Raw genomic sequence first — 20,066 nt, forward strand, 5'->3', positions numbered from 1 at the left:
TGCAGTTTTATTGTGCGCTCTTCTTTATCTACTTTATGGTGTACTTTTATTCGCACATAAAAATTTTTTATATTTCTAGAAGTTTGTCAAAGTTCAATTAAGTGTAAAAACTGAATATCTTATCTAAATTTTTTTGTTTCCTAAATTATGTTCTTTTAAATTAACTTAACTTGCTTGTAAAAATTGATTTGCTTGTAAAAATGAATTGTAAAAATGAGACAAAAAGAAATAATTCAATATTTGAATATTGTTCAAGCATTGTTTAAAGCTAGGTTTTTCCAAATGTTGTGACTAATCCAATTAACGAGTGAAACTTACTAGAATTAAATTTTCTATTATTGTGTTTGGATCCTCTTTAAAAATGTAAAACTCTTAGATTAGTGACATTAGTTACATAGTTTAACTAGCATTTAAAACAGATTTAAAACGTTTATAGTGAATTTTAAAAAACCTTGATCAGAATCCACACTAACTCTTACAATTATAGATAGAAGGTAATACTCATTTCATTGATTATAAAACAAATAAATTTATCAATATCCTTTATAAAATCATTGAATTATTTACTATATCCACTTGTGTTCAAAAATTATTTTTCTTTACTAGAAAAATATTAATTTATTTTCATTCATTTACATCCAAGACTCTTTCTAAATATAGAAAATATTTTTTTGGTTTGAGATGGAATAGTTCTAAAATTTCTTAATCCTCATAATTTTTCTGAAAGACACTTGCTTAAGACTTGCTTAGTCATTTTTTATTTGCTTAAGATTTGCTTAGTCATTTTTTGAGTAGCAGTTGTGAATTTTTATCTCTAAAAAGTTTTTCTTTTTTTGGCATGAAAATGGAAATTATTTTTAGAATTTTTTTTATCTCCGAAAGTAATTTCCATTAACAAATAACTTAAAGACTCCACAATATTTTAAGCACATTTTATTTTTCTGGATTTAAATTTAGGAAGTATTAATAATTTTTGATATCTCTAGCGGTTTAAAATTATTTTTTCAACTCATAATGGAAAAAAACACATCTAATCAATCAATATATTTCTGAAATAGTTGGTATTATATTTTAAGATTGTTTACAAATAGTAAAACTACTAACATTAAGTAAACACCTAATGACAATTAAAAAAATACAGTTAATATTTATAATTTCTATAATCAATTTTTGTTGCTCTTAGTATTGTTTATTATTGTTTTTAATAAAACACATTTGATATTTACATTACTATTATTACCTACTTTTAACTATTATTACTAATATTAATATTGTCATTGTTATTATAGTAATTAATATTGTTATTATTAGTGTTTTGTTGTTGTAATAATAAACATAAAAATCACAATAATAATAGTATAATAATCAAAAAAACAATAACATTAATAATACTAATAATAACAGTAATAACACTAATAATATTAGTAATAATAATTATGATAACAACAAAAAATAATGCCAATTGTTTTAATAAACACAAAAGCTGTATACGTATACGAAGTTAGTTACAAATTTTAACTGCCAGTTTGTCACTTAAATGAAAATTTTTTTATTCAAGAGTTTTTGTATTAAAACAATGAAAAGGGTTTTTTTTAAATTCAAACAAAGTGTTAAGAATCTGGAACTAGGGTAAAACTGGGACAAAAGGGTAAGATTGAGACATTAAGCATTTTAAATACACATAAAAAATTTTAATTACGAGTATTAATTCTATAAAATTAGAAAAGAGCGTTTATAAAATTGGAAAAAAATGGTAAGGATCACAAGTTGGGCAGAGAGTAAAATTGAGAGGGTCTTAGCCTATTTAAACATTTTGTTTGCCTGTTACAAAAAAAATTAAATTTTTGATCATTAAAACAAGATTTAAAACTATAAATTGTTTAAAAATATTTACAATATTAATGTATATATGGTACATAATCCGAAAAAAGTTGAATAATTCTTCTTACTCCTCTAGAGTAGTATGTAAAAGTTAAATTAAACTCTTTTATTAAAACTATCTACAAAGTCCTGATGTTGAGTATACTCTTCTATACATTTAAATCTATTCCAACTAGGTTTAAATTTAGAATGAAGTCTCAACACTGTTCAACAAACTATCTAGGGTAAATATGAAAGAGTTTTAGTTTTCTCGACTTAGACCTTTAGTTAAATATACGAAAGACTGTTTTTGTCAAACTCTTTGGACTGAGTTGAAGTTAGCATTTTTTATATTAAAAGAATTGTTATATCTATCCAAGAATCCTTTTATACAAATTTTTCAAAATTTATTTTGGCCAACAGTAAGTTGTATAAGCATAATATCATTTCAAATGAAGAATTAATCAGATTACTCAAATGAAATCAACTTTGAAGTAAACATTGTTCTTTAAGGATTTTGTTGTCGTTTTTTTGTTTGTTTCTTGTAAAAAAAAAAAAAAGTATACGTGTATGCAACACTAAAGGTATGCCTAAGGATTAGGACGAGCAGGTTACGATTATGATTACGACAGGTTGAGCATATGCATTGTTTAGAATAAAAAAAAAAATAAAGATATGATATTTGGGAATGTGATGTTATTTATAAGAACATAAAAGCGAACGAATTTTTTAAATTAAGACTAAAAAAAATTTTACTGAAAATATTTAGTTATAAAAAGTAGTATTTTTTGAATTTTTTTAATTATTTTTTTAAATAAGAATATTTTTAATTTCTTAATTTATAAAGTTAAACATATAAAATTTATATTTTTATATGTACTTTATATATTTTATACTTTATTTATACTCCATATATTTTATACTTTTTTGAATTTACAATAATTTAATGTTTTGCAGGCAACTTCAGTATCAACGCCTGAAGAAATTCGAGAATCGGTATTAGCGATGCGATCAATGCAAGGACCTGTTCTTCTAGAAATTAAAGTTAAAAAAGGTAGTAGAAAAGATTTAGGCCGACCTACAAGGACACCTATTCAGAACAAAGCTGATTTTATGCATTTCTTAGCTATAGATTAGATTAATATTCAAATTTAGAATATAAAAGCATAACATCTAATACTAAGTCAGAAATAATTTAAAATAATAATTATTATATAAATAATATTTATAAATAGAATAAATATTCTTTAATCCTTTTCTTTTAAATCTAATGTCAGCCGTTTGTATTATTTTTAGTAAAATCTTAAACTATGATCTAATTAAAATGAAATCTTTTTTTCTTAAAAATCTGTTGCGATTTTGTCTGCACCTTGTGTCTTTTTTTTTTTTTTTTTTCTTCAATTTTTCGTTGTTTTTTTTTAATTTATCTTTTAAAATAATGAAAACTGTATCGTTCACTCGAAAAAAGTATAAAATAATTTTGCTATCTGCATTAATAGAATTAATAGTATAGTTATTTTTATTATGGCATTGATATATAGGTAATCAAGCAATATCGTACTTTATATATGGTTTAGATGTCAAGCGTTTTCTCTCAGCAAATATGATTTTATGTTGAATAAAAAACTACCCAACGCTTTTTTGATATTCCATTTTAACTATCGTAAATTATGTATTTCTGAATTATTGTTATTATTATTATTAATTTATACAAGAATCAATTGTCTCCTCTCCTGTATGCTTAAAGCCCACTTGAAACAATACAAAATGAAACTATTGTAGAAACATTAATATATGGAAACTACATTGATGTATGTAAATGCTGATAACATACTTCTTTGTTCTACCCTCTCTAGATCAAAAAGCTTATAAAAGTCTATAATATATAAACCAACCCGATTTGTATATTGTTGACAAAAACGAGTTCTTGCTCACTGGAAAAAAAAACAAGTTGCAAACTGCACGATTACAGTCAATTACCAACTAACAAAACTAGGTAATAGACTTAGTTATTTATATTGGGTACTAAAAGTTCTTCTTTTGCCTCACTTAATCGTTCAAATATTGATCATAGAATATTGAATTTCAGGGCAATAGTCCAAACTGCTCATGTGTTGAAAATCAATTTTTAAAATTAACATTTTAAAATTATATTAAAACACATAAGCAGTGGATACTGCAGTTTGTTCCTTTTTGATAAAAACTTGTGAATTCAATAGTGATAAAGTTTCATGATTTTCGTTTGGTTCCATTTCGTAAATGTCGTCCAAATAATCTTGGAAAATATGAATTTGCCAAAACCAAACTTCTTGTCACCCTTTTTTAGATAATGCCAAAAGTTTATTCAATCGAATGAACGAAATCTAAAGATATTCTAAAATTTGAAGACTAGATATAAAAAATAGTTTTTTCATATTTAGTCGGAGACCCGATAGATCAGAAATGAATTATTTTGTTAATAAATTTCTACAATTGACGCAACTTTTTTAAATAAATAAAAATAAGATAATTCTAAATATGTAAAACGCAACTATTAAATGACAAGAACACAAAAGCTAAACATGTTTTTAGCAACAAATTTTACTTTTTACATAAATCATGTTAAAAAGACTGTTTTTAAAAAAGTTTTCAAACAAATTTGTGCAAGAAATAATAGAATTTGTATCAAGTGTTTTGTATGTTTTAAAACAAATGTAATAAAAAAAACTTTTAACTAATTTTATTGTTTCCATAGAGCAATATCGTACTTCATACATGGTTTTAAATATTTTAAACCATGTTTAATTTAATATAAATTTCTATTAGTAATTACTAATAGAAATTTTTTTAGAAAATTTCTATTAGTTTTCCTTTTTTTATATATACTGCAAAGACATGTAGAAACAAATTGCGTGAAGCGATATTTAAATTGATTTATAACTAATATGTACTGCTTTTAAACTCTTTTTCAGTTTCGAGCGTTTAAGGCTCTGATTAGTAAACTTACTTTAATCTTAAGATTACTAGGGTATTTTTTTCCAAGAATGTTTTTTTTTTAACTTGATTGAATTAGTAGTGAAATTTTTGTGATTAAAAACTGTGGCTTACAAATCTGATTCATTTAAATCTATTCGAAGCGTTATCGGATGAAAAGAAACGCTTATGTTTGATATTTGTCGCAAATTGTCTAACTTGACATAATTCACTTCGCTTATTACAGTCTTCTGTCTATAAATGCGTTCATTTTCATAATCTTCATTTTGATTGTAATAGTTCTGAGATGAACTTGCACTTAGACTCGGGTTTCTTTGAAATTTAAAAATTTCGTTGTCTAATTTTTTTTTCGCATTAAAACACTTCAAGTTTTCAATAACATCACTACGATGCAGTTTTGATTTTTTCTTTGATTCAAACCATGCATGATTTAATGCCTGTTCTACATTGATTCTTTTTAAACTGTTTTTTTCTAATAAAATTTCTAAAAATTCCTTTGCTATATCCGAAATATTATTCCAATTCGAATATGATGTATTCATTTTTTTTGTTGTAATATCAAAATATAAGCACTTTAGAAATTCATTCCAAAATGGAGGATTTCCAGTGAGCATAATATAAAAAAGAACTCCAACTGACCAAAGGTCAACTCCATAACTAATAGGCCTATCTAAAATAGTTTCGGGTGCCAAGAATAAAGGCAAACCACACGCTTCAACCGATACGTAATTTTGACCTTTACTTAACCGAACTGCGAGTCCAAAATCGGCAATTTTGATTATTTCATTGATGTTACTTCGTTGAAGGAAAATATTTTCGGCGTTAATATTACGATGAATGATTCTTTTTTCACGAAAATATAATAACACACTGAATATTTGTCTAATATAAAAACAAACATCCCGCTCAGTGTATGTTGTAGATTTTTCTATTTCATCTAAAAGGTTACACTCCGTAATACATTCCATTACAAGGTAATGTCTCGTTGGAGTTTTTATAATATCAAGAAGTTCTAAGACATTACGATGTTTTAGTCTACGCCAAATTGCAATTTCACGAGATTCTTCAAGATCAACATAAGCATTACTTGAACCATCATTTTTGTAGTGACTTACAGACTTTATTTTCACTGTTAGTCTTGAGCCTGTTTCCTTGTTAATACATGCATAGTAACTACCAAACTGTCCTTTCTGAATAAAACCATTTATCTCATACTTTTCCTGAAACTCCATTTTAATTATCGCATGTTGTGTATTTCTAAATCATTGTGATCATTATTATTGTTGTTACTATTATTGTTGTTGTTGTTGTTTTTACTGTTATTATTATCATTGTCATTAACATAGTTATTGTTATTATATATAGATAGATAAAAAGATATGTATAAACACACACGCGCGTAAATATATATGAATAATAATAAATATATATTGTAATATATATATTGAATTATATAATAAAGTTTATATTAAAATAATATATTGTAAAAAATATGTAATAAAAAAATATATGTTAAAATTAACAAATATATGAAGTTAAATTATTAAAATATATAATATTGTTACTTTATTTTTAATTTATTTTAATAGATAATCAAAACAAGTTAAAAATTAATTAACAATATATGAATAAATTAGAAGCATAAAAATAACTTTTATTCAAAAATACGTACAAAAATCGAACAATTCAAAAAGTTGAGAAGATATAAAATTGTAAATCAAATATTTGATCATTTTAGCCATGGGTTGATGATTTTATTTTAATCATATTTGTATTACATTTTACGAAACAAAAGATATACAAAAGAAATATATTTTATTATTCTGATGTAAAATTATTTTATAATCTATTTTGCATGTTTCAGTTCAATAGATCTACTTAACTTTTTGTAACGTGCGCTATTTTTACCTTGGACAGTTACTACTTTATGTGAAAATAATCATAATTAAAGAGCATAAATTGAAAAAAAACGCTTATTTATATATTGCTAAAATCAGATTTTTATTAATTTTTAAATAGATAAACTTTAATATTATTAGTTTATATAATTTCTTTCATTATATTATTAAATTTATTAGTTTTTATTATTTTAAAGTATTATATAAAAAGAGAGTATTATATAAAATTTTAAATTTTATATAATACTCTCTTTTTATATAATACTTTGCGAAAATTGAGGGGGTTCAAACTCTATCAGATCATAATTTTTAAACGCTAATTTTGAATTTTATATAATACTCTCTTAGCGTTTAAAAATTATGATCTGATAGAGTTTGAACCCCCTCAATTTTCGCAAAGTATCCTTATTTGACATAAGCATAAAGATATCAATTAGAGATGTCTGGAATAGTGATTTTAAATCCTTATCAGTGAAAGGCTGCTTGACACCGATAAACCATAGCCGGTGTTTAGTAGCACCGGTGATGGTTAATCTCCACTATGTAAGTTAAAGAAATGTAAATAAAAACAAATCTAACCAATCTCTACAAAATATATACACAGATATGAAGATGCAAATGAGTTTAGTTTTTACATGAAAATGTTGCTTAAATTGGACAGCAAACTCTTACAAGTTGAAGTCAGCAAACGCAAAACATTATCCTAACAGAACTACTGAAACTTTTTTACTATTTGCAATTGGCAGCGTATATAGTGAATGGCTTTTTTTGGAAACATGTATATTTTAGAGGAGTTCGCAACCATTTCCTATCATTAAACAATGAAAATGTTTGTATCATTATTACAAAAAGATTTTAAGTATCTAATTATTTGTTAAAATAAAAATTAAAAAAATTAATTATATGTAATCTTTTGTTATACGTTTTCTTTTGTTACAATCTGGTATTCGGTATTCGGCCGAATAGTTTGCAATATTCAACCGAATCCCAAATAGTAAAAAAAGTTGCCAAATAGGTCGAATAGCGAATAGCCACCGAATATTAGTGACATCTCTAATATAAATTTTTGGATTTTGCTTCATGTCGGACTGCACATTAAACGTGTGCACAAAGCTATAACTAAATTTGCAAACTTGATTAGTCAGAAACTTTACTTCAGCATAAAATGTCTAAAATATAACTTATAAATTCAGAAAAGTCAACAGTTGTTGTTCTTAATGATAACACTCATTTAAAAAATTTGATTACAGAGGAAAGTTGGTTTATTTTTATCAAATTGAATTTAGTTATCGAGATTAAGGTTTGGTTATATACCATTCATCCTAAAGGCAATTTTAAAGATCTTGAATCTTACAATAATTTTTTTTTTAATTAAAACTCAAGTGACACAAACGATAGTGCGAAAAAAAAAATTGGAACAATTCAGCAATTTGTTGATTCATATCAAAATGAAGAACGACAACAAAATATCCTATTAGTAGTTAGACAACATCGTGAATTAGTATCTACAATAATTCCCTCATAAATAATTCATTGTTTCTGATTAAATATTCGTTAAAATATTAAGACAATATTTTTATGTAGTTATTTTTATTTTATATACCATTACTTTTGAAATATTAATAAAATGTTATGAATCTGTTATTTGCATAAAACCAAATTCTACATAAAGTTCTTCTTCGTTTTTTAAGCTGAATTTAGAGTAGAGTAGCACTTCACATAGTGGTATTACAAATTCCAAAAAAAGTTAAAAAGTTCAAAAAAAAAAGCTCAAGTATAGCTTTCTTTTAGATATCTGTATCTGGTCATATTTCGGCTTCTAACTGTATTTTGGCAATATTTAGTGAAATTTTATATTATTAATTGAGGCTTTGAATGTTTGAATGTTCTGTTTTTCTTTTCAAAATTAATAACCCGAATATGATTAATTTTAGAAATAAAAAAATTTTATAAAAAAAATGGTGTATACACCATTTTTTTTAAAGAAATGACGTGACTAGTATATTGTTCTTTTACTTTGAGATTCTTTTTAAACTTCTTAAAAAGCCTAAATTATTCCATGTCTTATCTTCTAATTGAGATCTCATTTTAGTGCACAACAGCTCAGGTCCAGATAATGTTTTTTCTGGTTAAACCTTTGTTACACACTAGTAAAAAATTTTCAGGTTAAACGCTTGTTAATGGTTTTCAAATAACCACCACTATCAAAGTATTTTATGTCAAAAAAAAACAGTCTTTCACCTACACTGCACTTAACTCTAAGTGCAGTGTAACTTGAAACTATGTTCTCAAGTGTAAATATAGTTGTTAATTAAAAAGAAACTTGATTTATTTAAGCAAGTTAAATTGTTCAGAATTTTGTTACATGTAATCAAGTCTTGCTTAAAGCGACGAATTTCTAGTTCCAAATCAAGAATTCTAAGTCTATTTAAATATAAAAAGTTATTTAGGTTAGCAATTCTCTTGGTAAAACGTCTTTGTACTCATCCCACTGTTTTGTTCATTTCAATGCGGTATGGCGACCAAACCAGAGAGCAAAATTCTAAGATTTGTCTTATGTAGGTAGTGTAGGCCTTTACGATAACTCGTGGATCTCGAGTTTTAAAACACTTAAGGATTAAATATCCTCGAATGTTTGATGCGCGGACGATATTTGAAATATGATTGTTGTAATTTAAGTAAGAATCCATGGTCACACCAAGATCTTTTGGGTTTGAAGACCAGGTTAAATTATGATCTCCTAATTGGTAGTTGTAATTTATATCTTTACAAAATGAATTAGGCACTATTCTATGAGTGAAGCACTTATTGTTGGCTACTTTTAACTGCCATTTTTTTATGTATGTAAACATCATTGACTTTTTTCTGCTTAAACTATATATTTATATAGAAAGTAGATCTTAGCAAATTATATTATAGAACAGTTGATATCTCATCAAATAATAAACAAACTAATCAAACTAAGCAAATTTTATTCTATATCTATAATATAAATTCACTCACTCATTATTATCCCATAGGTTGTTAAAGTGACCTTCGATTGAAACATTAGGTAGTAAATTTTTATTTTTTTTTCCGTGTAAATATATACAAACCGTATGTTAACAACTAGATATATATGTAGCAGGGACGAGAATAAGACTAATATGTCTTATGGTCAAGCCCCTTGATAAATTCCGTAAATATAAAGTTTTATTAAAAAATAAGCTCTTCCGTTAACAATATAAAATAAACAAACGTAAAATTGGTAAAGAAATAAATAAAACATCTATTATTAAAAAGTGATGCTCCCCGCGAACTAAAAAGTTATCGTCCTCTTAAGGTATAATTGAGTCAACTTCATTTTCATCTAACCATTCAGCAGTTTCCGAATTCTTCTGCAGGGCAACAACGGCCATAAATTCTGTCTGACGCTTGGCAGCAATGCGAACTGGTCGGACTCTTTTGAAAGGAGGGAGTGTTAAAGCGAAAGAATGGATAGAAACGCGCTTTTTCAACATAGCTTAAGAGGCAAAGTAGATATTTCATTTTTTAAAGATTTCATCAGTTAGGCTAGACTGAATTGATGGACAAAACACATCATACGGAAGAACTGAAAATCCTTTGACAGGTCGAAGAAGAATACTTTCAATAGTTGATGCGATGAGCATAAAAAGGTATAATAGAAACAACTTTTTAGCTCCTTCTAAGACATCTACTGCTTCAAGACCATCTCTTGTTTGGCTAAGCAGGATAGGTGGTGGAATAAATCGTGTTTTAATTAGAGTAAAGTAAGAGTTTCTTTTAGTCCGACTACAAGAATGATTTTCGCATTTCACAATTTGAGTAAAATATTGACTTGTACAAAGATAATGGGCAATCCAACGTTGATCTTGTAACATAAGGTTCCTTGACTCAAGCTCTGATTGCTCTGGAATAATATACTCTGCAACGGTTGTATAACTGTCAATTTTTAATACAATCTTGAGCCACTATTCCTGTTTTTTTTTTAATATTAGTGGTCGATAAATTGGAAGTTAATGGACTGTTGATTATTAATGAGAGATCGCTCATTGGTGGATTCTACAAACTTGTCAAATTCAAGAGGAACATATGTGGGGGCTGACTGTTTTGGAGTATTGGCCCAAAATGACAATTGCTTGCTCTTGAACTTCATTGCCTTTTCATTAAAAGAACTGATTATATACATTAATCTTGATTCAAGATCCTAAAGCTAAAAAAGACTCGATATCGATATTAAATACGCTCTATGAAAAACTAAACCAATTTTTCAGAAATTAATTGCTTGTAATTATTAAAATTTTCACCTTTTAAAAATTTTTAAAATAAAAAGGGTCCATGATGATTTTATAATATATAATTTGGGTAACGGGTTGGAAAAGGTTGGGAAACACTGATCAAGATGCTTTAAAAAAAAAATGAAAAATTGCAAAACAGATCTTTGATATCATCAAAGATCTGTTTTGCAATGCAATGATGCTTGCATTGCAAAACAGAAAATATTAGGAATTAATAAATTACGAAGAATATTTGTTTCGTGAAAAAATATAGAACCACTATATGGAATTTGTTGATGGTTGTACTTCTTTTAGTGAAATTTTATATCTTATTTAGATTCTTATATCCACATTTAAATGTGATTTTTATTTGGAACTAAAATAATAATTTTGAGAAAAAGTAAAAAAAAATGTAAAAAGCAAGACAAAAGAGCTGATTTTTAAAACAAATATTCTAAGAAACGATTTTAAAAAATTGCGAGCAAATATTATTTACTCCATCATAGTGTAAATCAGCTGATCAAATAAGATAAGCTGATCTTTAGTGTTGATACTCACAAGGTTTTGAGGAAAGTCTTCTGAAAAAAGTCGTAACCTATTTAGCAAAAGCTCCAAGAATGTGTTCAAGCGTTTACCTAATATTACTGGAGACATACAAACACTTATGCAAGTCAGAATTTATGTATCTTCGAAGTAAAATTACTTTTTCGATGTACATAAACTTTATCAATCCAGGATGTGGTATAATATTGATGTTATTTTAAAAATAACTTTAAATGGAAATATTAAAAATTTATAAGAACTTGAGAAATTTTTTCTTTTGTTTTTGATAAGATGAAAATAAAAAGTTTTCTTGTATTCAATAAAAAAGTTGACCTAATTGAAATGGTATTTTTAAATGGCACTTTGATGATATTAATAATAAAATTGAAAGTTTGACAAAATATGTAATTGTTTATTAGAGGGATGTTTTCATCCTTCTGATGAGCATTTGGACCTTTTGCTTCTAGTAACTTTAAAGAGATTCCAAAGTACTACTAACATATTCTTAAAAAAAAACATTTTTTAAATTAAAATTTTACTCTATGGTAGCAGATGTTTATCGAATTGTTAATCCTTTATAATTCATCTTGCTAAGAATTACAAAAGTGTTAAGGATAGCAGTGTTTATCGAAGATATTTGAAGTTTAGGTTAATATTTCAATTCTTTTTTTTTTTTTTTTGGATTTTTTTATCTTCATAAATTTTGTTGTTGTTTAACAGCAAAATTTTAGACAAAATTATTTTTGTTTATTAACCTAAATTAAAGAATTATTGAAAAAAGTTTAAGAAAAAATTATATTTATATTTTATTTTATTAAATTATATTTAGGGTAGATTAGGGTAATATGAGCACCTTAAGCAAAAATTGGAATAATTTCAAAAATAATTAAGCTAGATCCAAAATTTTTGCGAATAAACAATATTTAGGGATCCCTTCTCATGATCCACTTAGATATTTGGGCACCCGAAATTTTTTCTTAAAAACACAGAGGTTTTAAAAAAGTCACAAAAATGCTCATATTACCCAGACCACTTGGTAATATGAGCTCTTTAAATTAGCTCACAAAATAACATTAATTTTGTAAAAAAAATACCAACCTGACAATTAGAACTAATTTTTGGAATATAATGATTCGTTATTAACAAAACTTATCGTTAAAAGATCAAATTTAAGGCCACTTTTTGTTGAAACAATACTACTATGTTTTCCGCAAGAAAAGAAAAAAAAAATTAGTTTGTTATTTTTTCAATTTTATCAATTCAAACCTTTGAACGATAAAAATTTCATTTTTTTGAATTTAAATTACAGAAAAATATTTAGTATTGTTAAAATATTAAAAAGTTTTACTATATTTTATTTTTATTCGAAAAACCAATTTAAACCACTGCTTTTTTAGGACTTTAAACTACGTAATTTCAATAAAATTCACTGGGTAATTTGAGCATGCTCATATTACACAAAAATGGCATCTTTAAATAAAGTCAAAACTAAATGTTTCTATGCATTGTTTTTCAAGCCAAAAAGGATTGGATTTTTAGCTAACATATTTTTCTTTATGAAAAAATTAATTTCATTATTTTAGCACCAAAATTTCACGCCACGGATTTATTCATGCATGATGATATTATTTTAAAAACGCAAAAAATTTAACAGCGTTTTAATTAGATGATACCCGCTAATTACTGCATATAGATTTATACTAATTGTACTGATTTCTGTAATCACCACATAAAGTCGATTAAAAAATGCATAGCAGCTTTATCCAGTGAAAAAGCGCACATGGGATACGCGTGGATTTTTTCCATATATAACCCATGTGGGGATTATTATTTTGTCCCATGTGGGTTTCATATGGTAAATCCCACATGGATTCCATATGGTAAATCCCATATGGGATACACGTGGGTTTTTACCATATGTAACCCATATGGGGATTATTATTTTGTCCCATGTGGGTTTCATATGGTAAATCCCACATGGGTTTTATGTGGTAAATCCTAAATGGGATAAAGGTGGAAAATACTACATGTTATAGATCTTAAATGCCGCATATTTTAATTCAAATGGTATAAAAGTAGTCAATACTAGACAAATGAAAGTCCAAATGCTTTTATGATAATTTTTAAAATTCTTTTAATTTAAAAATTATTTAAATAGTAATTTAAAATTAATCATCGAAGCTTTCAGAGAGGCTTAACTTAATCTGGTATTTGCTACTTTACCCCATTTGGTATTCAAAACGCTTCGGCGTGTATAATAACAAGGTTTTTAGTATCTTCTAACTTTCTTCAAACATTTTCTAAAAAAAAATATAAATACAAATATATATAAATATAAATATATATAAATAAATAAATATATATATATATATATATATATATATATATATATATATATATATATATATATATATATATATATATATAAGGAGAGAGAGAGACAGAGAGACATAGAGAGAGAGATAGAAAGAAAGAGAGCAATTTTAATTATTAGCCAGGTTGAAGTCATTAATGACTACAATATTTCACAAATAATTATTTCTTAATTTATTACTTACAATGACTAACGTATTATGGGTAATTGAACACATATTATGCGTAATGAGCTTGAACCCATGAGGAGAATCCTGAATCAATTCAATTGATCAATTAGGATAAGTAGTTAAACAAAAAAACAAAAACAAAAATGTAAAAACCTACTTTTTCAATGATGTAGACGTTGGGTGCAATAGCCACTGAATGCAAAAGTATCTTTACTTTTTCGTCACACACACGGCCTTCTATAATAACAGGCCTTGACATCGCGCAAAATGCCGTAAAAACTGAAGGCCGATTAAACTTTCACTTTTACTTATATTGATATATTTTTATATTAGGTAGGGTGTAATGGCAGTCTATGTTTTCTAATAATAATCTCTAGTAAAGACGGAAATATAAAAAGAAAACCAAAAAATTGTTATAAGATAATCATATTTTTCGTATTTCAAATTTCATTAAGAATATTTATGTAATATTAAATAGTATCAATAACAAGCAGAACCATAACAAAGTATATACCTATATATTAGAAAGATAACTGTATTTTTAATTTTTTTTGCTAAAAATGGTAACAATAAAAATCACCAACATTAAAAAACACCAACAAAAGTTGATTCAAGCAAAAAAAAAGTTTTATCAATATATCTCAACAGGGTAAATATTTACAAATCCAAACATATTGAGAGACATATAGGCTAATGAGAAAATAAAAAACATAACAAGTAAATAGCATAATAAATTACAAAACTAATTTTCACATAAATTATGATAGCTTTAGTATTTTAGTAATTAGTGAGTAATTCTTTAGCAGAATTTTAGAATATACTCTGCATTGTTTTTTTGTGATTTTAAATTTATATTTAGCAGCAATGAACTGAAACTGAGTAACACAAAATGTTCTGCATAAAGGGTCAGTAGCACCTTGAAAAAAAAAAAGCAAAATATTGACCATTAGAAAAGAGTATCAGAAGGAATTTCAAGTCCGCCTCTGTTTAGGCTAAACAGATAACTTCCATATTTATAATAATAATTGGTAGAATCATCATAAATTTTTATTTTGCTTTTTTGCACATAACCAGCTATGTAAACTATAGCCACTAATGTAGATTTATTAACTGAGCTTTCAAGATCATGTATATTATCCAGAAGTTTTTTTTCATTAGTAGAAATATCTCTAAAACATGTCACAAGTATGACCATCGATACCATCAACAGGAATGCCAAGTTGTAATATCAATTTAGTATGTTGAATATTAATTTTTTCAATTACAGATTTAGCGTTTATAAAGTAAGTACCTCCAGATCCCTGTCGAAGCTTAGAAAAAGCTTTTTCAAGTGGATCTGTTGAAAACCAACCTAATAAGACATACTTTGCTCCATTACTCAACAAAGTTTCTACGAGATCAATAAAGCCATTACATAATGTGCTATTGCATTGCTAGTATCTAGCGTAAGCTGTTTTACACACTTACCTGTAGGTTTCATAAAATTTGACAGTTCAGCAATATCTCATAGCAGTTGTAACTGTTGATCACCAACTGAGTGGATTTCTCCGCATAATTCATTTCTAAACCGAATGCCAGCACCAGGTGCTTTGACATTAACAACATTCGAAAAAAAATTATTTTTTCAATAAATACAGCAGTACCTTCAAATGCTTTATTTTCAATCTCTGGATGCGTTCTTAATGCAGCTACTGTTTCTTCGCAAAAAAACAGACAAACAAAACTTTACAGATTGTCTCTCTATTGGTTTTGGATAAACTGATTTAGCTGTAAGTTTAGAGAGTTTAAAAAGACTATTGCACTTAGTTTTATATAAAGTTTCTAAATCACTCCACTTAGCCAAAGCCAGTTCTTTATTGTTCAAAAATTGAAGTTCCCCAGTCTTTTTTGTCAACCAATTGTTTCGTATATATTTTAAGAGATGCACATAATCATACAATAAATATATACCTGATATTGTTAACCATGGTTTACTATCAACTGTTTTAAACATTCCAAAAAATCTTTGATTTACACGGTTACCATCAGTAATTATTACCAGTGTCTTACTATTTTCAATATTATTTATTGTATCAACAATTTGTTGACATTGAGCAAACCGAAATTCAGAGGAAAGATTTGCAACAGGTTGAGCTCTACATATAAATTCTGGACCTCCAAAAAGACATTTAATCATAAATGATAAAATTGTTTTAGCTAACTTTTCAGGGTAGTTTACTGCTTGACCAAACAAAGCACCTCTTTGGTAAAGTAATGAAGCTTTGACATAGACCTCATCAATTAGTAGTATGGAAGTTCTTTTCAATGGATTTAAATTCATAAAAATACTATTTATGAAACTTAGGTCCTCCATTGAGCTTATTTTTGAAGTCAATCGTGTAAAAGTCCTTATACTTGGCAACTTGTAGTCAATACACAAACAATCATATAAACTTCGTCGCATAGCAAAATACTCATATGCTCTACATTTAATATCTGAAGTATATAAAACTTCACTAACATTAACTTTTCTCATTGCATTAAGGTGTTCGAATAGAATATTTGACTGAAGCGAACTTTCTTTATTTTTTAAAAATCTAACTGCTTCAAATAAAGCTGATTTTGTTTTTATTAACTTTAATTTGTTTACAGCTAAAGATGAAATATTTTAAGTTGTGCCATTATGGTTAGCTACAAATGAATAATCATTGAAAATTACTAAAACAAATAATGGAACACCAAGTTTGTACATTTTTGATTGTATGTGTAAACTTTTTTTATTAAGCTGGAAGACAATAACATCGTTATTATCACTTAACAAAGATTGAATATCGTCAAATAAGTTCATCCTTTTTAAGAAAATCATTTAACTCATTTGGTAAAATGCTTCGAAAACCGCTTGAAGTTACAGTTTTTCTAACTTTACTTGCTGGTGTGGCTAAACAACTAGGCGGAATATTTTTAAAAACAGATGGTGGGTTTAAAGGTCGTTGCTTCCCATATTTGCTTTCAAAAAGTGCTTCATTTGGCCAATGCAGTTGACATACTTCTGTATAGTCTGTAACAATAAAACCAGTTCTTGGGATAGCTTCACTACATCTTTTTCTCTCCTCTAAATTCTTCGGGAATTTATAAATTGATATTTTTGTTGTAGTTGAGTATTGATATTTTTGTTGTAGTTGTAATTGATATTGTAGTTGTAGTTGTATAAATTGATATTTTTGTTGTAGTTGAGATAGTTCGACTTGCAAAGAGATACACAGCATTTTAAAGGCATTTTAATTATTAAAAAAACTTATCGTTATTTTGACAATATTATTACCTTACAATGTTAATGCCTTGAACCTTACAACATTATTGCCTTGAAGTTGCGCTATCTAATTTATAAACCAATCAAATTTTAAAGATTTATTAAAAAAACGCGAATACAATGTTAAAAGATGAAAATGTAAACACAGTATTAGGAATTAGCCTTCAGTTTAACAACTTTGTTGCGCGATGTCAAGGCCTGTTATTATAGAAAGCTGCTGTCACACATAATATAATATTCTGAAACTAATAAACAAGCATCTAAATTTCTATAAGTAAATTTATTCTTTGATCATTGCCTTCATATCCTATCTTATTTTCATATCATAATCTATTATGGTATTATTTATATAACATATCACAACAATATTATTAATTTTGTGATGTTCAAATATCATATGAACATTCTCTAACATGTTCATATGATATTTGAATATAGTTCTTGAGTATATTATCTGCAAAAAATTGACTGATGCAAGTTCAAATGTTGTCAAAAACCAAGCATGCATGCATGGGACACTGCAGTGTCCCACAAAGAAATGCTGGTTTGAAAGTCAAATTTTCTTTATTAAAAAAAAATATTAAAATAGGAGGGAGATAGGGAGGTTTCTGTAACTTTTTTTAGGCTCCAAAACTTTAACTTTATATATAATAAGGTTCATAAAACTTAAGGGACTTACGAAGTACATTGAGGAACAAAAACATATATATATATATATATATATATATATATATATATATATATATATATATATATATATATATATATATATATATATATATATATATATATATATATATATATTTATATATATATATATACATATATACATATACATATATATATATATATATATATATATATATATATATATATATATATATATATATATATATATATATATATATATATATATATATGGTATTTAGGCTATGGGATCATCCATAAATGATGCCAGTAGATAGAGGGGCAGTGTGAGTTTAATAATAATTGACAATGGGGAGGGGATGTTGAGACCAAAATAATGTCAATTAAAAAATTGAATTAAAAAAAAAAGTTAAATATTTTATTTAAAAAAAAAAGTAAAACAATTTATGCTAGCTATAAGCAGGTTTTAGAGGTATTTACACCAACAATGTGGTCTAAAAACTTCTTGCTCTTGTTGCTTAAAACTATAGAGGATCATAGGAAAAACAATTTAAATTCAGAAATTAGCTTGCTTATCTGAAAGAACAATTTATGTTTTTGTTTTTTTACTTTTAGTACTGTTGAGAATAAATGTATAATTGAACCAGAAAAAAATTGATGGTATATGCATTTTTTATATTATATTAACAATTCAGATATACCATCATAATATGATAACAAAAACTGAAATCATTTTCAATGGGAGATGGAAAAAATTGACTGAGTTTGATAAAAGGTGAAGGTGTTCAATAAACCGGGTCATCATCTGACAACATTATGCATAGATGACCCTATGATTTAGGTAAAATAAGTAATCAATTTGCCATATTTGTCTTTAGAAAGTGTAAGAAAAAAGCATTGTTATGCTGAGAACCTACCTATTGAGCAAGCTTTGACCACCTATTTTACAAATTTGAGAGACAGAAGTGAAAGTGCGAATCGCAAAAGAACTAATAACAATGCTTTAAATTGATTTTAACTTTTTAGACCAACATTTATATAGTATTTAGTAATAATAAATGAAGTTTACATGATTTTTATAATTTGTATTTATTTCCATTAATTATCAGTTGTCAGTCTCTATTTTATAAAATGAATTAAAAAACTATTTATTTATAGTATAATAATAATAAATAAATACTAGTTTCCTAATGCTATTATCATCACAATGTTAATGGTATTTGTTTTAAAGCGAAATTTTGTATCAATTTTATTGTTTTAATGTTATATATATATATATATATATATATATATATTATATATATATATATATATATATATATATATATATATATATTATTTTTACTTTATTTACAACACCATTTGATATACAACAAACCCCTACAAAGCTTACAATAATTCAGTTAAAATTCAATCTGAGTTATTGAAACGTAATAAAATTAACATCAATAGAAAAGTAAAGCTGTCATCATTTAAAATATAAAGTGTGTTGTCAAAATATGTTGAAAATAAAATTAAGTAACTAATAAAATCACGTTCAACAATAATAAACATTCTTACTGTAGTAAAAAATAGTATTAACTGATAAATTTGAACAAATAAATATAAAATTAACAAAAACAATGAATAAATAAGAAATTTAACTTGAACTTTAACTAAATCTTGAATTTGAATTAATTGGTACTAATTTGTTCAAGCATAACCTTAAAAAATAAGTTTATATAATAAATTTTATGTATAACTAGTTATACATATAGATAACTATCAGGAGTTATATGTATAACTATATGCATTTTAAAGCATATTATTTTATTTAAACATTACTTTAGATAATATTACTTTGAAACCCGGACCCAGCTTTATTCTCAATAACACTGTGGTACTCCAGATTAAAAATTGAAAAGTTTCTGTAAATATCCTGTTTTTGTTCCTCAATGCAGTTCGTAAGTCCTTAAGTCTTAAGAACCTTATTATATCTCAAGTTAAAAGTTTTTTTCTTTTTTTAATAAAGAAAATTGGGAATTCTTTGACTTTC

The 20,066-nt window shown here is 25.9% G+C and overlaps 3 protein-coding genes across 4 annotated transcripts in view; 1 reads left to right on the forward strand and 2 right to left on the reverse strand.

The window, feature by feature from the left end:
• The window catches only part of LOC100197891 (phosphonopyruvate decarboxylase), a 51,923-nt gene extending 48,346 nt beyond the window's left edge, over positions 1-3,577 (forward strand). The window contains exon 9 of the mRNA XM_065797921.1: positions 2,818-3,577. Coding sequence (XP_065653993.1) covers positions 2,818-2,997 — 180 coding nt within the window. The 3' untranslated portion in view covers positions 2,998-3,577. The remainder of the gene's footprint in view (positions 1-2,817) is intronic.
• An 832-nt stretch (positions 3,578-4,409) lies between these two features.
• On the reverse strand, positions 4,410-6,179 carry LOC100213314 (myosin light chain kinase A). Its single transcript, XM_065797922.1, has one exon. It carries the CDS (start codon positions 6,063-6,065, stop codon positions 4,944-4,946), a length of 1,122 nt encoding a protein of 373 aa, XP_065653994.1. The 5' UTR covers positions 6,066-6,179; the 3' UTR covers positions 4,410-4,943.
• A 7,551-nt stretch (positions 6,180-13,730) lies between these two features.
• On the reverse strand, positions 13,731-17,999 carry LOC136080788 (uncharacterized). 2 transcript variants are annotated; one of them, XM_065797924.1, is made up of 3 exons: positions 14,252-17,999; positions 14,110-14,178; positions 13,737-13,851 (listed from the first exon to the last, which is right to left on the reverse strand). In XM_065797924.1, exon 1 carries the CDS (start codon positions 16,607-16,609, stop codon positions 15,755-15,757), a length of 855 nt encoding a protein of 284 aa, XP_065653996.1. In that variant the 5' UTR covers positions 16,610-17,999; the 3' UTR covers positions 13,737-13,851; positions 14,110-14,178; positions 14,252-15,754. The 2 variants fall into 2 exon arrangements, with proteins under 2 accessions (XP_065653995.1, XP_065653996.1); XM_065797923.1 differs by having other exon boundaries at positions 13,731-13,851; positions 14,110-17,999.
• Positions 18,000-20,066: the final 2,067 nt, after the last annotated feature.

Source organism: Hydra vulgaris, chromosome 05 (genome assembly GCF_038396675.1).
Source record: "Hydra vulgaris chromosome 05, alternate assembly HydraT2T_AEP".
NCBI lineage: Eukaryota > Metazoa > Cnidaria > Hydrozoa > Anthoathecata > Hydridae > Hydra > Hydra vulgaris.

Excerpts from the sequence above, each read along its gene's own strand:
- LOC100213314 (XM_065797922.1), bottom strand. The coding sequence starts at position 6,065 with ATGGAGTTTCAGGAAAAGTATGAGATAAATGGTTTTATTCAGAAAGGA.
- LOC136080788 (XM_065797923.1), bottom strand. The coding sequence starts at position 16,609 with ATGAGAAAAGTTAATGTTAGTGAAGTTTTATATACTTCAGATATTAAA.